Source organism: Phacochoerus africanus, chromosome 7 (assembly GCF_016906955.1).
Source record: "Phacochoerus africanus isolate WHEZ1 chromosome 7, ROS_Pafr_v1, whole genome shotgun sequence".
Classification (NCBI taxonomy): domain Eukaryota; kingdom Metazoa; phylum Chordata; class Mammalia; order Artiodactyla; family Suidae; genus Phacochoerus; species Phacochoerus africanus.
In genome coordinates, this window is record NC_062550.1 from 105,477,311 (window position 1) to 105,493,241 (window position 15,931).

A 15,931-nucleotide genomic window follows, 5' to 3' on the forward strand; every position below is an offset into this window, starting at 1 on the left:
AGGTACTGACTGGGTAAGAATCCCTGGCCGATGCAGATCCTGCTCCGGAGAGGCAGTAGCCAGCGAGGCCACCAATCCCACCCCCGAGCCCAAATGTAGGAAAGAACTTCAAACACAAATAGCTTCCAGTTGATGAGCTGCCGCGGAAGGGCTTTTGCAAGGGGCCCACTCGGCGTCCTTCCGCCGAGGAGAGCGAAGTAGGTGGTCGTGAGCCGGACGCCCCCAGGCGCAAGGGGATGATTTGGGGGTGGGGCTGGGCTGCGATGGGGTGAGGAGGGAAGGTACAGCGCGAGCCTGTGCAGAGAGGAGCCGAGCGGCCGCCGACAGAACCAAAGAGACGCGGTGGAGTTCCTCCTTCTCCGCGGCAGGGAGGAGCTCGCGCGTCCACGTGGGCAGAACCAGAGCGGGAGGAACCCTCTGGAAGGTCGGACCGCTGTGACCGCGCTTCTTTGCTGCAGCTCCCAGGGATTCTGCTCTGCGAAGTGACCCAGGACACGTACTGATGATCTGAAACCAAAGTTTCACAGGAAGGTGCTCACTCTTTTTTTCGATTCTGTTCCTTTTCTTTTTCTTCGTGTAAACTTTGGGTTGTGTGCACTAGACGGATTTTGCGACTGATGACTAGGTTACACCTGCTAGTTAGAACACTGCGTTTCGGGTTTTAGTTAGGCCGCTGGGGCTGGAGCTCTGGCTGTACCCTCCACAACTCTGTTCCTTAATTCTGACCCTCACATGCCTCTTATATCAAGTAGTGCACCCTTCCTAAGGTTTTTGTGAGAATTGCTTGTATTCGAAATACGAGGTGTGAGTGCTTGACATACTCTACACACCTAGAAAATACTCAGTTGCTAGTAGATGCTGTTATTCTTCTAAGTGATCAACCTGGGCTCTGAATGTGGATTTCTCTGTTTCCAAAATCTGAGTTCTTAAAATTTTTTAATTGAATGTATAATTTACAAACAATTATAAATTGAAAAAAGAAAATCAGTCTGGATATAATGTGTATTTCCTGTCATTCGTCATAGTTTTTTTTCATGCTGTATTAAATTATAAACATTTCCCATGTCTTTGAGAATTTTTTTTTTCTTTGTCTTTTTGCCATTTCTTGGGCTGCTCCTGCGGCATATGGAGGTTCCCAGGCGAGGGGTCGAATTGGAGCTGTAGCCGCCGGCCTACGCCAGAGCCACAGCCCCGCGGGATCCGAGCCGCGCCTGCGACCCACACCACAGCTCAGGGCAACGCGGATTCTTAACCCACTGAGCAAGGACAGGGATTGAACCCGCAACCTCTTGGTTCCTAGTCGGATTCGTTAACCACTGTGCCACAACGGGAACTCCCGAGAATATTTTTTAAATAATATTCTACCGTTTTGTTCTCTAGAGGCAGGAATGTTACGCTGCATCGGAAAATACGTATCTCCTGGTTTTTCAGTCGACGCACAGTTAAGTTTTACTGCTGATTTTAACACTTCTTAGGGGAATGGAAATGTCAGTCTCACACAGGAGTAAGGAGGCGGGTGGTGAGGCTCCTCTTGTCCACGTCCTTCAGCCTCAGCAGGGATCAGCTCCCACCCGACGACCCAGTCTGTCTCTGTGTTATTTCCCAGCAAATCTCAGATGACGTCTTATCTTACTGTTCAGTATTTCAGTATATACCTCTAAAAGATAAGGAATCTTTTCTAAACAAAAGAACGGTGTCTCTTTGAAACCTAAACAAGTTAGAAGAGGTTTCTTCATGAAACTCCTGAGACCTAATTTCAGATTTCATCATTGTTCAAACTGTCTTTAAGTTAAATTCGTAAATGCTTTATTTGAATGAGATGCGGGTGAGGTCAGTGTATTGGTGTTGGTTCACGTGTCCTTTTGAGCTGGCAGTTTGCACATCTCTTCTCCTTTTTCCTGCCTTTGCCTGCTCACAAGTTACCAGTTGTAGGGACTGGCCATTTGTGTTTTGCAGTTGTAGCAGGGTCCGCAGAGGCTTGTTGCTGTTTGATGGAGAGCCAGTAATTGTTTTTGTATATTGAAAGTGTTGCTTTGAAAAAGGGAACAAATCTGATATAGCCTCAGATGACTGAAATATTTGCTCCGTGGTCTTTTACAGTTTTTTTGACTCCTACTCAGTGTTTTCCACCCTCTGAATTTTCACGACGGCATCTCCATGGTGTTGTCTCATAGGTTCTTCCGTCCCCTCTACTTCCTGTAACTAGTATTTGGATCCAGACTCTTAATTACATTTATGTTTGATCTTTCTTAAAACTCATTTTATTCATGTAATACCCCCCAACTTCTCTCTTTGAATGTCATTTTTATTAAGATGTCTTTTACATGTAACGCTGCGCTCCTGTTCTAATTAAGAGTGCGATTTGATGAATTTTGGTGAGTAGACACGACTTGGCAAACCATCATGAGAACCAGAATGTAGAACCTTTTCCCGTCGCTTCTACCCCTTTCTGGTTCGCTCCCGCCCTCCGGCACAGCTCCTGGCAGCCCCTGATCTGCTGTCTGTCACTGATGCGCTTTCTCCACCGCTGTACAGCAGTGGAGGCCTTTGGCTTATGGGCTTTATTTCCTGGTGTCCCCTCTTTGACATGAGGTCTCTGAGCGTCACCTGTTTGGTCGCTGAGTGTCTCCCACCACGTGGCTGTGTGACTCGGGTCGTTTGTTCACCGGTTGATGTACATTTGGACCATTTCCAGTTTTTGGCCCTTAAGAAAACTTATTTTTCTGTACAAGTTTTTGCATAAGTTTTGAGCGCATATGTTTTCATTTTTCTTGGTTAATAACTGTGAGTAGAGTTGTTGGGTCGTCAGGTATGTGTACATTTAAATTTATAAGAATTGCCAGGCTTTTCTGTACATAATAATACCACCCTTCGTTCCTTCCAGCAATATAGGAGAGTTTCCCTTGTTCCAAATCGTCATTAACATTGTAGTTTTCGTCATTCTTTCATTTTATTACTCCAGTGCGCCTGTAGTGGTAGCCCATCGTGTTTCCCCAACAGCTGCTGATAGTAACCTGTTTTCCCCCCAAGTGTTTATTTGACATTCATATATTTTCTTTGGTGGTGTGTCTGTTCAAATTTTTGCTCATTGTAAATGATGTACTGGAATTTGTCCTGGTATGTGGAATAAATCCAATTTCACATTAAAAAAAAAAATACAGCTGTCCAGGTATCCCCGACCCATGTCTTTAAAAAAGCCCATCCTTTCCCACTGGTGTGTGTTTCTACTTCCATTGTAAACACAATTTGTGTATTTAGATCTATTTCTGAATTTCCTGTTGTGTTCCTATGAAGTAGAATTTTTTGAATCCTAACTAGTAGGACTTAAAAAATATCCCCTATTTCCTTTTTATTTGGTTACTTTGTCAGATCTGTAGCAATAATCTAAACAACTTTTTATAACACGTGAAAGTAGTTTCTCTTTTTTTCAATATTGATACTTTTATTAGCAATGGAAATCATACATTTTCTTTTTTGTTGTCGTTCTGAGGTTTTATTTGTTAAAATTAGCAATCTAGGAGTTCCCATCGTGGCGCAGTGGTTGACGAATCCGACTAGGAACCATGAGGTTGCGGGTTCGATCCCTGCCCTTGCTCAGTGGGTTAAAGATCCGGCGTTGCCGTGAGCTGTGGTGTAGGTCGCAGACGTGGCTCGGATCCCGCGTTGCTGTGGCTCTGGCGTAGGCCGGTGGCTACAGCTCCGATTCGACCCCTAGCCTGGGAACCTCCATATGACACGGGAGCGGCCCAAGAAAATGGCAAAGAGACAAATAAATAAATAAATAAATAAAAATAAAAAAGTAAAATTAGCACTCTAAAATGCACCTTTGGGAAAAGCAAAGAGCTCAGTGAGAATTAGTGATGCTTATTACCTGTTTCATAAAATCTGATTTTTTGGTTTCAATTTCAAACAGTTGTTAACCCAGTTTTCATGCAGCTTCCTCTGTAATCCATGTAAAAGGAGAGAGTAACTCTGCCGTGTTTTTGTTTATCTATAAATGAGAGCTGAGAAGAGAGATGGGAGATTTGGCCCCACATATTGGTGCAAGTGTAATATAAAATCAGTAGCCATTCTCATCTTTTTCCTCACAGATAAAAAGTTTATAATTCATAGCAGGAATCTATTAAAAATATTTTAGGGTTTTCTTTTCGGTTCTTTTTTGCTAGTACTTATGTAAAGACCAGCTCTCTTTCCCTTACAGATGCCAGCCAGCTCTGGCTTAGAGTATTCATGATCTCCGCGAGAAACATAGAAAATGTCTTTACCCACCTTGTCCATCAAATCAGTTCTTTTTTGCTTTCATTCTTTTCTTTCTCACCATTTCGACCAAGTCGTTCCTGCAGGTGTATTTATCCTTGTTAAGTTAAATAGCTTAAAGGATTTGTGCAATGTTACTTAGTGGCTAAAAGAACTGTACTGGATTCTAGAACTTTGGAGGGAAATTGTGATTCATCACGTCATCCCTATTCTAAAAGCTTCCTGAAGAGTAAGATATACACAAGCTCCACAGAGAAAGTAAGTATGATAAATAGGTTCCCAGGTCAGTGGGTAAGAGTGTTGCCAAGGAAAAGAACATTCACGATTTTAACTGTGGCTGCCACAGTCTGTCTCCTTGATCTCCTCTTGGAAACGAATTTATTCATTTTTCAAACATTCTTACTGAAGGTTACTTTTTCTCTCTCTCTTTCTTTCTTTCTTTCTTTCTGTCTCTCTCTCTCTCTTTCTTTCTTTTAAAATATGTTAGTGGGTCTGTACTACTCTATGAGTGAAGAATTCTGGCTTCATGCTACTGACATCTGATCCTGTGCGCAGGGATTTTTCTTACCAGGCCCTGGAGAGCGATGGTTTTCACGCAGCAGACTAGGTGAGACCACTTTTGGTTCCCGATCGCAGACTCTGGTTGCTCTCTTGTCTCAGTGCTGCACATGAAAGCATTTCCTGACTCCACTCTCTCTTCTGTTCTAGGACCTTTATCATATGCAGTTTTCAGGATTGTGGTTCTGTGCATTTTAGTGAGAGTGGGTGTTCTGTCATAACCCTTCCTTTAATTTTTCTGGACATCTTAAATATTCATTCATCTAGGTGATCTGATCTACCCTAACTTGCCCAATAAATTCAGCTTATGCATTGTTTTACAGATTGACACTTTCACAATATTATGCCTTCACAGTATTATTTATATATATATATATATATATATATATATATATATATATGCCTTCACTTTCACAATATTATATGCCTTTCCAGGTTTTTGCTTAATTTGAGTTGAAGGTTTTTTCCTTTTTTTTTTTTTTTTTTGGTTTTAGGGCCGCACTTGCGGCATATGGAGGTTCCCAGGCTAGGGGTCTAATCAGAGCTGTAGCCCCCGGCCTACACCAGAGCCACAGCAACGCCAGATCTGAGCCGCATCTGTGGCCTACACCACAGCTCACGGCCAACACTGGATCCTTAACCCACTGAGTGAGGCCAGGGATCGAACCCACGTCCTCACGGTTCCTAGTCGTTTTCCTTTCCAACTGAGCCACTATGGGAACTCCTGAGGTTTTTCTTCTTCATTTAAGAATAGATTTTAGGAGTTTCTGTCGTGGCTCAGTGGTTAATGAACCTGACTAGTTCCGTGAGCTGTGGTGTAGGTTGTAGATGCAGCTCTGATCCAGCACTGCTGTGGCGTAGGCTGGCAGCTATAGTTCCAATTGGACCCCTAGCCTGGGAATTTCTATATGCTTCAGGTATGACCCTAAAAAAAAAAAAAAAAAGATTTTAGTGTAAAGTCTATTTTAGTAAAGTTTTATAGTTTTGCATAAAGTTTTTATTTTTCTGGTTACTTCAAAATTATATAATCTAGCTATTATTATGTTGAGATGCTATTTATTTTGCATGCATAATGAAAAATCATCTTAACTAATAATTCTTAAATATTTTTAGGTTATTTTCTTGACAAAAATGGATCATTTAAAGTGATGAAAATTTGCTTTTCTCTTGCCAAAATATCATTTTTCTAACCAGGTTTATCGGATAACACTTCCAGCAGTATGTTAACACCTCTGTTGATGGTGGAATCAGGGTCTTAAGTCTGTATTTTTTTATTTTATTTTATTTTCCCACTGTACAGCAAGGGGATCAAGTTATCCTTACATGTACACATTACAATTACCTTTTTTTTCCCCACCCTTTGTTCTGTTGCAACATGAGTATCTAGACAAAGTTCTCAATGCTACCCAGCAGGATCTCCTTGTAAATCTATTCTAAGTTGTGTCTGATAAGCCCAAGCTCCCGATCCCTCCCACTCCCTCCCCCTCTCATCAGGCAGCCACAAATCTTTTCTCCAAGTCCATGAGTTTCCTTTCCAAGGAGATGTTCATTTGTGCTGGATATTAGATTCCAGTTATAAGTGATATCATATGGTATTTGTCCTTATCTTTCTGGCTCATTTCACTCAGTATGAGATTCTCTAGTTCCATCCATGTTGCTGCAAATGGCATGATGTCATTCTTTTTTATGGCTGAGTAGTATTCCATTGTGTATATATACCACCTCTTCCGAATCCAATCCTCTGTCGATGGACATTTGGGTTGTTTCCATGTCCTGGCTATTGTGAATAGTGCTGCAATGAACATGTGGGTGCATGTGTCTCTTTTAAGTAGAGTTTTGTCCGGATAGATGCCCAAGAGTGGGATTGTGGGGTCATATGGAAGTTCTATGTATAGATTTCTAAGGTATCTCCACACTGTTCTCCATAGTGGCTGTACCAGTTTACATTCCCACCAACAGTGCAGGAGGGTTCCCTTTTCTCCACACTCCCTCCAGCATTTGTTATTTGTGGACTTATGAATGATGGCCATTCTGACTGGTGTGAGGTGATATCTCATGGTAGTTTTGATTTGCATTTCTCTTATAATCAGTGATGTTGAGCATTTTTTCATGTGTTTGCTGGCCATCTGCATATCTTCCTTGGAGAAATGTCTGTTCAGGTCTTTTGCCCATTTTTCCATTGATTGATTGGCTTTTTTGCTGTTGGGTTGTATAAGTTGTTTATATATTCTAGAGATTAAGCCCTTGTCGGTTGCATCATTTGAAACTATTTTCTCCCATTCTGAAAGTTGTCTTTTTGTTTTCTTTTTGGTCTGTATTTATTTTTAAATTTTGTTGATACTTTGCCATAAAACATGATACTGTCTGTTGGTTTGATAAGGTCTTTTAAAAAGTCTTAAAGGAGATGGTTCTTCTACTCAGGACTAATTTCTGAACCTTTGGTGCCCTTTGCTAGATTTCTTTAACTGATTCTGTTTTCCGCCTGGGATATGTCATTTTTCATAGGGTGTGTTTCACATCAACTTTCCTTGTGTTGGAAATTTCCTACTGTTCCTACTGTGCTCGTCTCTCCACTTTTGGTCCCTGTCCCAGTTAATGAGAACCCTGCACGGCTACATACAAGTTCTTTTACTCAAGTCAGTTTGGTCATGTTTTACTGAACATTCCAGGGAATTGTAGCCCTGTAACACCTTTCTGTGCTATGTGATGAAAAGTCCAGATTCTTCAGGCTATTTGTTATTTATGTTTCTTTGTGATTAGGGCGTAATATGCCTTTCCAGTCCTCGCCTCTGTTAAGGAGTGTGAAGGGTCTGAGGTCTCACCTTGCTTGTACGCTAATGTGTTACCTGCTCTTGTTACACGGATCCTGGCAGAGGGCACGAAGCTCCCGGGTCAGAGTCGGGAAGAGGTTGGTACGCACAGCAGTGGCAGTAGGCACGGTGTTCCCAGGTTCCTCCTCGCTTCATTCGTCTCAGTCCCGGCTCCCACGGGGTGAGGAGCTGAGGACCACGTGACACCTGTTCTCGCTGGCAGGACAGGAGGAGACCCTGAACATTCTTCGCCATCTCAGCCTCCGTGTTTCTTTAATTCATTCCTTCCATCTGTCCACCAGCTTTCTCTCTGCATCGTCCTAATTGAAGACTCCGTCTCAGACGGATGCTTTCTTCTGTACTCGCAATCGTGGACCTTGTGTCTTTGAATGTGCTGTTTATCTGCTGTGTTATCCTGTTCTAGATCCTTCATGGTTTGCGCCGTGGCCTCAGTCTTTCTCTTCTCTGTGCACAGTTGGTAAACCTTCTTCTCTTTCCTGCCATTCTGTGGTCTGGTCAGCGTCTCAGTGTTTACAGGGTGCCTGCAGGGACATTACTTTTTCGGTCTCTCACAGGACACACGAGGACAGTGTATTGGTTAAGAATAAGTTCAATTACGTGGAACAGATGACCATTTCACAGTGGGTGTAATGGGTAGAATTTCGTTTCTTTTTGTGGGTGGTGGTGGTGTTTTTTTTTTTTTTTTCACGTAAGGAGTCTGGAGATAGCTAATGCAGGTGTTGATTTAGCTTTTTAAACAGCACCCTTTCCTGTGAGCTTTTCCATATACGCTTAATCCGAAATTCTTTTTTTTTTCCCCATATCTGCAATTCCAAATTAAACTCATTCTTTGTATTATGAGTTCCTCTATAAAGTCTTTGCAGAAGATTTGCTCCCCAGGTGAAAATACTTATAGGAACTCTTAAGCTAGATAGTGGCCTTTGTCATTGTTGTCTGTAGGTGTGCAAGCACACACACACACATCTCACCATCAGTTAGACCCTGCCGTCCATGTCTGTGTGCTCTGTCTTTTGTTACCTCCAAAAAGCGCCTTAAGATAGAAAGTCTGTTTCGTTGACGATGGACCGTTTTAAAGAGTGAGTGAACCCTACCTTTAAGCAAACCTTGTCACTGATAGTTAGAGCCTGGAGAAGGGATATACGTTGGCAGGCCTGGGAATGTGGAGGTTTGTGTTTTGAGCAGATAATTTAGTTTATAGGAATGAAATGTACCTGCTACTGAGAGGAACACCTACTGTGTAAAGTTTCTGAACGCGCAAACATTTCTCGACGTTATCAAATATATCTTCACATACTCTCAAAATGTTTTACTAATATCATATGGAAGTAAAATGGAAACTATTATTTCTTGCAGTGCTTAGATGAATATGAAGATGATGAAGCTGGGCAGAAAGAGAGAAAACGAGAAGATGCAATTACACAACAGAACACGATGCAAAATGAGGCTGTTAGCTTACTAGATCCAGGAAGTTCCTACCTGCTGCAAGTGAGTATTTAAAAATTCTAGAATGTCATGGTGATTTTTAATGACAATTTTTAAGTTACTGCTAATAATTTTTCCAGTTTCATCTTGGTTGCATCGACTCCGTTGCAGTGTATTCCTTGGATTTAACCACGGATCCTCCTTATATCCAAATCCTTTTTGCCATAAGCAGTATTGGTTCCTTAGTTCCTGGTCAATGAATACCTTCTAACTGCCTGACTAACCAGGTTTAAACAGTATCAGTTATAAAAATGACCAGGAAAAATAATTACCTTTTTGATCTTAAAACAGTAAGGATTAGTGAATTTAAGGGAGTGGACAGTTCTGCTCTAGGCTGATTTTTGCATTAGAATTGTGTAGCAAATAAAGAGCTGAATAACAAGTTTCTACAAAGTCAGATGTTTAAACATAATAATAAAAACACACTTGTATTTTATTGCCAGAAACATTCTTATTTCTGTGTAATTATAAAATACTTTTTAAAAGAAAATTTAAGTGAGTTTCAAATCATTTGTTACCTTGAGTTCTTGTGGCACAGGAAATTGTGAGTTGTTGGTACTGAGGTGCCTCGGTTTAAAACAAGTAGCTCTGTAGAATCATTCCAAATAAACTGTACTTGGGATTGATCTTGATATAAGCTAATTTTAAATTAATTTGATGACATGTTGAGACCTTAAGCTACTGTATTATCTTTGCAGAGTTCCAGCTTTAACTTTTTAAATTTATTATGAAAATGCGTTTCATTTATTATGATCCTATTTTAAAAGGAGTTTCTGAGTAGCACACACATTTTCCCATTTCATTGATGAAAAAAATGGTTTATAAATTTGTCTCAATTTGTAAGCTTATGATAAACAGCATTTGGCAGAGAGAGACAAAATATTGTGAAGTGTTCTGAAGTGCTTTTCTTAGCACCTCTGTGACAGTGCATACTCTAAAGTATCTTTGTATCTTTTGTCTTCGTATGTTACAAAAAAGTTGAAATTAAATCGGTGCTTATTCCAGGTAAAGAAATAGCCTTGATTAATTTGTTGGTGTAGAGATAATGTAGCATTTTGATTAAGGGTCTAGACCTGGTTTCAGTTCTTGGTTTTGTCACTTGACTCTAGCGAACTCATGGCATCAGGCAGCAGCTTTTAGAACGAGGGCTGATTTCTTTCTGTGGCCCAAAGCCTTTACCCGTTCGAAGCTGGGGAGCCGTAGGTTTCTCTTGTTCCCGAGTCCATACCCAGATGCGGAGCAGCCTCAGCTGGTCTGGGCTCTCGGAAGAGCTTTCTGCCTTAGCTAGTTTATGTCCGTCCGTCCTTCCTTCCTTCCCTCCCTCCCTCTTTCTCTCTCTCTCTCCTCCCCCTGCCCTTTCTTTTTTCCTTTTTCCCTTTCGACTGCCTGAGGTATGTGGCGTTCTCCGGCCAGGGTTCAGCTCTGAGCAGCATTTGTGGCCTGTCCCGCAACGTCGCATCCTTTCACCCACTGTTCCGTGCCAGGGACTGAACTTGCATCCTGGCGCTGCAGAGAAGCTGCCCCTTCCACTGTGCCAGAGCCAGGACGCCATGGTTTTTCTTTCTTATGACTTTTCTAGTTTTTCCTAGGTCCACCCCTCCTTGCTCTCCTTTTTTTTCCCTTTCTTTGTTTTCCTTAGCAACTGAGATGTGACTCACTGATGATCTTGGTTCTAAGTCTGTTTTCTAGGTTTTGTGCTTAGGGTGAAAGGGAGGCCGAGGTTGCCCCTTTGGTCCCAGATTGCCTGTTGGCGTTGGAATGCGAGTAGGACCTCTTCTGTCTACGAGGTTTATCTCTGTCCGAGTTACTGCCTAACCTCGAACCTTCTTTTACTCATACAGAATAGATTGTATTTACAACGTCAAATTCAAAAACAACAAAAAGAGAAAAAGAAAATATTGGCATTATTGGTTATTTTAAGGCTTTTTTGAATAGGACAGAAAGGTTTAATTTCTTAGCATAATCTATGTGAGTCTGAGCCATTTAGAGAAACAAATTTTTAAAAATGAAGAATGAAATGTGAATATGAATTCGGCAAATATAATGTGGTATGCTTTGTGAAAGGTTAGAGTATTTTAAGTTTCTGTTTGGCATTTTTCAAATAATATGGAGTAGTGGTAATAAAATTGAGCCTTTAAAATTTTTCTTACACTTTTAGACATGATCTTACACACTTAACCATGTTTTTCCCAGATAACCATGCTGGTTTTTAAAGTAATAGAGTAATTCTCTGATTGAATAATACATGATGAATGGAAAATTTGAAAAGTAATGAAAATGTGAAAGACAGGGGAAATTACCTAGTTTGGTTTCTTTCTTTACTCTCTCTTTTTATAAACTGTTTATAAAATTTTGAACCTTAGGCTTAATTAATTTAAAAAGAAGCATATATAATCACATGGTAAAAAATGGAAAAAGCGCAAAAAGGTATATGATAAAAAAAATCTCTCCACTACCTCGTTACCTTCTTTGGAAGCAACAAATTCTTTCTTTCTTTTCTTTCTTTCTTTCTTTCTTTCTTTCTTTCTTTCTTTCTTTCTTTCTTTTCTTTCTTTCTTTCTTTCTTTCTTCTTTTTCTTTCTTATTCTTTTCTTTCCTTTCTTATCTTCTTTCTTTCTCTTTCTCTCATTCTTCTTTCTTCTTATTCTGTTCATCTTCTTTCTTTCTTTTCTTTCTTTTTCTTTCTTTTTCTTTTCTTTCTTCTTTCTTTTCTTGTCTTTCTTTCTTCTCTTTTTTCTTTTAATTTTCTTTTTCTTTTTCTTTCTTTTTTCTTTCTTTCTTTTCTTTCTTTTTTCTGTTCTTTCTTTTTCTTTTTTTTTCTTTCTTTTCTTTCTTTCTTATCTTTTGGCTTTTCTTTTCTATACTTTCTTGTCTTTCTTTTCTATTCTCTTTCTATTCTTTCTTTTCTTCTTTCAATTTTCTTTATCTTTTTTCTTTTTTTACTTTCTTTCTTTCTTTCGTTCTTATCTTTACTTTGCTTTTTTCTTTCTTCTGTTCTTTCTTTCCTTTTCTTTAGCCTATTTATCTTCTATCTCCTTGGTCTTTTACTTTTCTTGTGTTCTTGGTCATCTTTTCTTTCTTTTCTTTGGCGATTGAGTCTTGTCATCGAGTTGGTTTCTTGTCTTTCTTATCTTTTTCTTTCTTTCTCTTCGTCTTGACTTCTTGGGTTGAAGGTCTTTCTTTCTTTCTTTCTTTCTTTCTTTCTTTCTTTCTTTCTTTCTTTCTTTCTCTCTTCCTTCCTTCCTTCCTTCCTTCCTTCCTTTTCCTTTCCTTTCCTTTCCTTTCCTTTCCTCTTTCCTTCCTTTCTTCCTTTCTTCTCCTTTCCTTTCTTCTCTTCTCCTTTCTCTTCCTTCCTTCCTTTCCTTTCTTCCTTTCTTCCCCTCTCCTCTCCTCTCCTCTCACGCCTTGTCCCCTCCCTCCCCTCAAAGCCTTCAGCTCCCTGGGTCGAAAAAGGCCACCTCTCTCCTTCTATCCCCGTTGTGGCATAGCGGAAACGAATCTGACTAGGAACCATGAGGTTGCAGGTTTGATCCCAGGCCTCACTCAGTGGATTAAGGATCTGGTGTTGCCATGAGCTGTGGTGTAGGTCGCAGACACGGCTTGGATCCTGCATTGCTGTGGCTGTGGTGTAGGCTGGCAGCTGTGGCTCCGATTGGACCCCTAGCCTGGGAACCTCCATATGCTGTGGATGGGGCCCTAAGAAGCAAAATAGATATAAAAACAAATAAAAATAAGTGTATTGAAGTGTAGTGGATTTGCAGTGTTGTGCCAGTTTCTGCTGTACAGCAGGGTGACCCAGGCACGTGTACGACCTTCTGTCATGTCTCCTCCGGGAGATTGGAAAGAGCGCTCTCTGCTCGGTAGGTCCTCAGTGTCTGTGCATTTTAAATGTAGTCGTTCTCACCTGTTAACTCCAAACGCCTACATCCCCCTCCGCTCCCCTCCCCTCCCCCTCCCTCTTGGCAACTACAAGTCTTTTCTCCCTGTCTGTGGTCTGTTAGTTTATTTTGGATCTCTTTATTTTCTTATATATCCTTCCAGAGGTGGTCTGTAAACAAACTTCCGTCTATATGTATAGCTATATGATATCTGTATCTGTATCTATATTCTTAGTTTTTAAGCCCACTGTTTCGCTTCTTGCTCCTTTCCTTTGATATTGTGGAGAGACTTCCAAAATAGTACATACAGAGTTTACCTATTACTTTTCGGTAAATACAAAATACTCTGTTTTATAGATGCATCATAATTTTTCTAACTAATTTCTTGGATGGTCGCTTAGGTTATATATACATTTTTGCTGTTACAAATGTGTGGTGAAAAACTTTCAGTATGTGTTGTTTTTACATATGTCTGTAGCACTAGAATTTCTGGGTGAAAGGGATGTTCGTTTGTAATTTTAACAATGTTGCCAAAAATGTCTTTGTAGATGTTATACTATGAACATTTTTCCATGTTATTCAAAGCTCTTTGTGTATTATTTTAAATGGCCTAAGATTTTCTTTTTCAATATGTGCAATATTTGACAAGAATTTATATACCGATTGACGCAAATTAATAGAAATCCTCAGTGATTGACATTTTTTACTATTATGAGTAATAGTGGAATTAACATCTGTATAGATGAAACTTTTTGGGTTCTGAATTATTTTCTTTGGCTGGATTACCAGAGATAAGTTTGTTGGGCCAAAAGCCATTAAGCCTTTTAAAGGTTTAAAAAATTTCTGATACATAGTGACTCAATTACTTGTGAAGAAGAGTGTAGCAGTTTATGTAATCAGTGGCATTTTGTGCAAGGGCATTTATAAGTTTTATATGTCTCCTCTCTTTTATTTATTTGCCTTGTAAAACGATCTTGAGCCGACTGTAAAAGTGTAGGTGCTCTACAGAGCACTTCTTTCCCTTAAATTGCTTGAGAATAAGTTGCTAACTTGATGCCCTGGTACCCCCAGTACTTCCCTGTGTATTTTCTGCAGAGAAGGTCTCCTGCGTCACCACAGCACAACTCTTAAAAAACAGGAAATTAAAATGGGCGCATCCAGTATATTCTCATCTCTCTGAATCTTGCCCTTTGTCCCGATCGTGTCCTGAATCATAGCGAAAGTGTCTGATGCAGAATCACATCTTGTACTCGTTGCCGTGTCTCTTTAGCTTCCTTCACTCCGAAACATTTCCGCAATCTTGACTTTCCTAATCTTCGCACGTTTAAAGACTGTGTAGGTCATTTGTTCTGCGCTAGGACCTCTAAGTTGGGTCATCTGATGTTTACCTGTCGTTGGATTCGGGGTTTAGGTCCTTGCCAGGAATATCACGGAATCGGGGCTCTTTTCTCACTGTGGGTCCCTCCCTGTCCTCACGTGGTTTCACTTTGTTCCATTGCTGGTGCTGCTCACTTTGGTCATGTGATTAAGGTGGCGTTTGCCAGGCTCCATTGCCCCTTCTTAAGTGAGTATTTTGTGGCTAAGTGCTTTGAACTGTGTAGACAGAGGGCAGAAATCCCCATCAAACTTCCTGTTTATTTCTCTTCATTTGTCTATCATCTGTTTATATCTGTAGAGGCCCAGTATTACCTATTTTATCTGCTGGGTTGTGCCTTTTTCCATCTGTATTAGTTTTCTATTGCTGCTATAACAAATTACCATAACTTCGGTATCCTTTAAAACAATCCAGATGTATTGTTTTACAGTTGTGTCAAGTTGGAAGTCCTACTTGAGTCTCACCGGGCTGAAATCAAGGGCTGAAACCAAAGGCTCAAATCCGAGCTGCATTCGTTTTTGGTGGCCCTCGGGAAGAATCAATTTCCACGCCTTCTCCAGCTCCCAGCAGCTCCCTGTGTTCCTTGGCCGCCTTCCTCCTCCGGAGTCAGCTCTGGCATTTGTTCTTTGCCGTATCTCCCTCTAACCTTCTCCCTGTCTTCTCCCTTTTCATGACCCTGTGATTGTAGTGGGCCCGTCCAATAACCCAGGGTGACCTCCTCACTTAGGGTCTTTGCTTTCCCGCTGCCCTGTAACTTAACGCGTCCGAAGGTTATAGACATCGGGGTGTGAACATACTTGAGAGTCATTGTTCCGCCTCTTAAACCTTCGTTCCTTGCTTTAATTTTCACATTATCCCAGATTTGGCCCGTGGGAGCCCTGTTAACCTTTTGTATCCTTGGCTACATCTGCATCATTCTCAGAATACTTCTTTGTTTTCTGTCATAATAAGATACTGCAGACTCATCTTTAGCTTTCCCACTCCAGTCGTGGAAGCAGCTATTTCTCTAGAGTCCTGATTCCTTTTACTGGAAAATGATATTTTAAAGCCAAGATCTGGGTTGTAGGTGTGTTCATGTTATTGAGATATCACCGTTCCTCCTCCTTCTCTCCTCGCAGACCTACTCTGTGTGTCTGCGTGTACAGAGGTGTGTATGTGTATCTGTCTCTTGCCTGCCTGCCTAGCCGCCGGCCGCACGTGTCTGTGTCGACACCAGAGCCATCCCCGTGGCCACCCTTTCCCCGCACCGCACGCTCTCCTCCCACAAGCGGTTCCGATGTCACGTGCTGGTGCTCCTTGCACGTGCTCACTCTGCTCACTCTCTTGGGCTTGAGCGTCCCCTGCCAGGGGGCAGATGCCATCATTACCCTGCTCAGCTCCCGCCGTCCTGCGACGGACAGGCCGCTCTTCTCCGTGGTCTGGCTCTGTTCCTCCGCAGCCCGAGGCCTCTGTTGGATCCGTCTCCACTGCAGGCCAGGCTGCCCCTCAGTGTGGACGGTCCTCGTCCTGCTTGGGCTCTGGCCCATCTGCTGTGGAGACACTGCACACCT

General features: G+C 41.3%; 1 protein-coding gene across 1 annotated transcript in view; it reads left to right on the forward strand.

The window, feature by feature from the left end:
- PAWR (pro-apoptotic WT1 regulator) overlaps nt 1–15,931 on the forward strand; it is a 105,493-nt gene that overhangs the window by 62,019 nt on the left and 27,543 nt on the right. Inside the window, exon 3 of the mRNA XM_047788369.1 lies at nt 9,000–9,131. Within this exon, the coding sequence (XP_047644325.1) occupies nt 9,000–9,131 (132 nt within the window). The remainder of the gene's footprint in view (nt 1–8,999; nt 9,132–15,931) is intronic.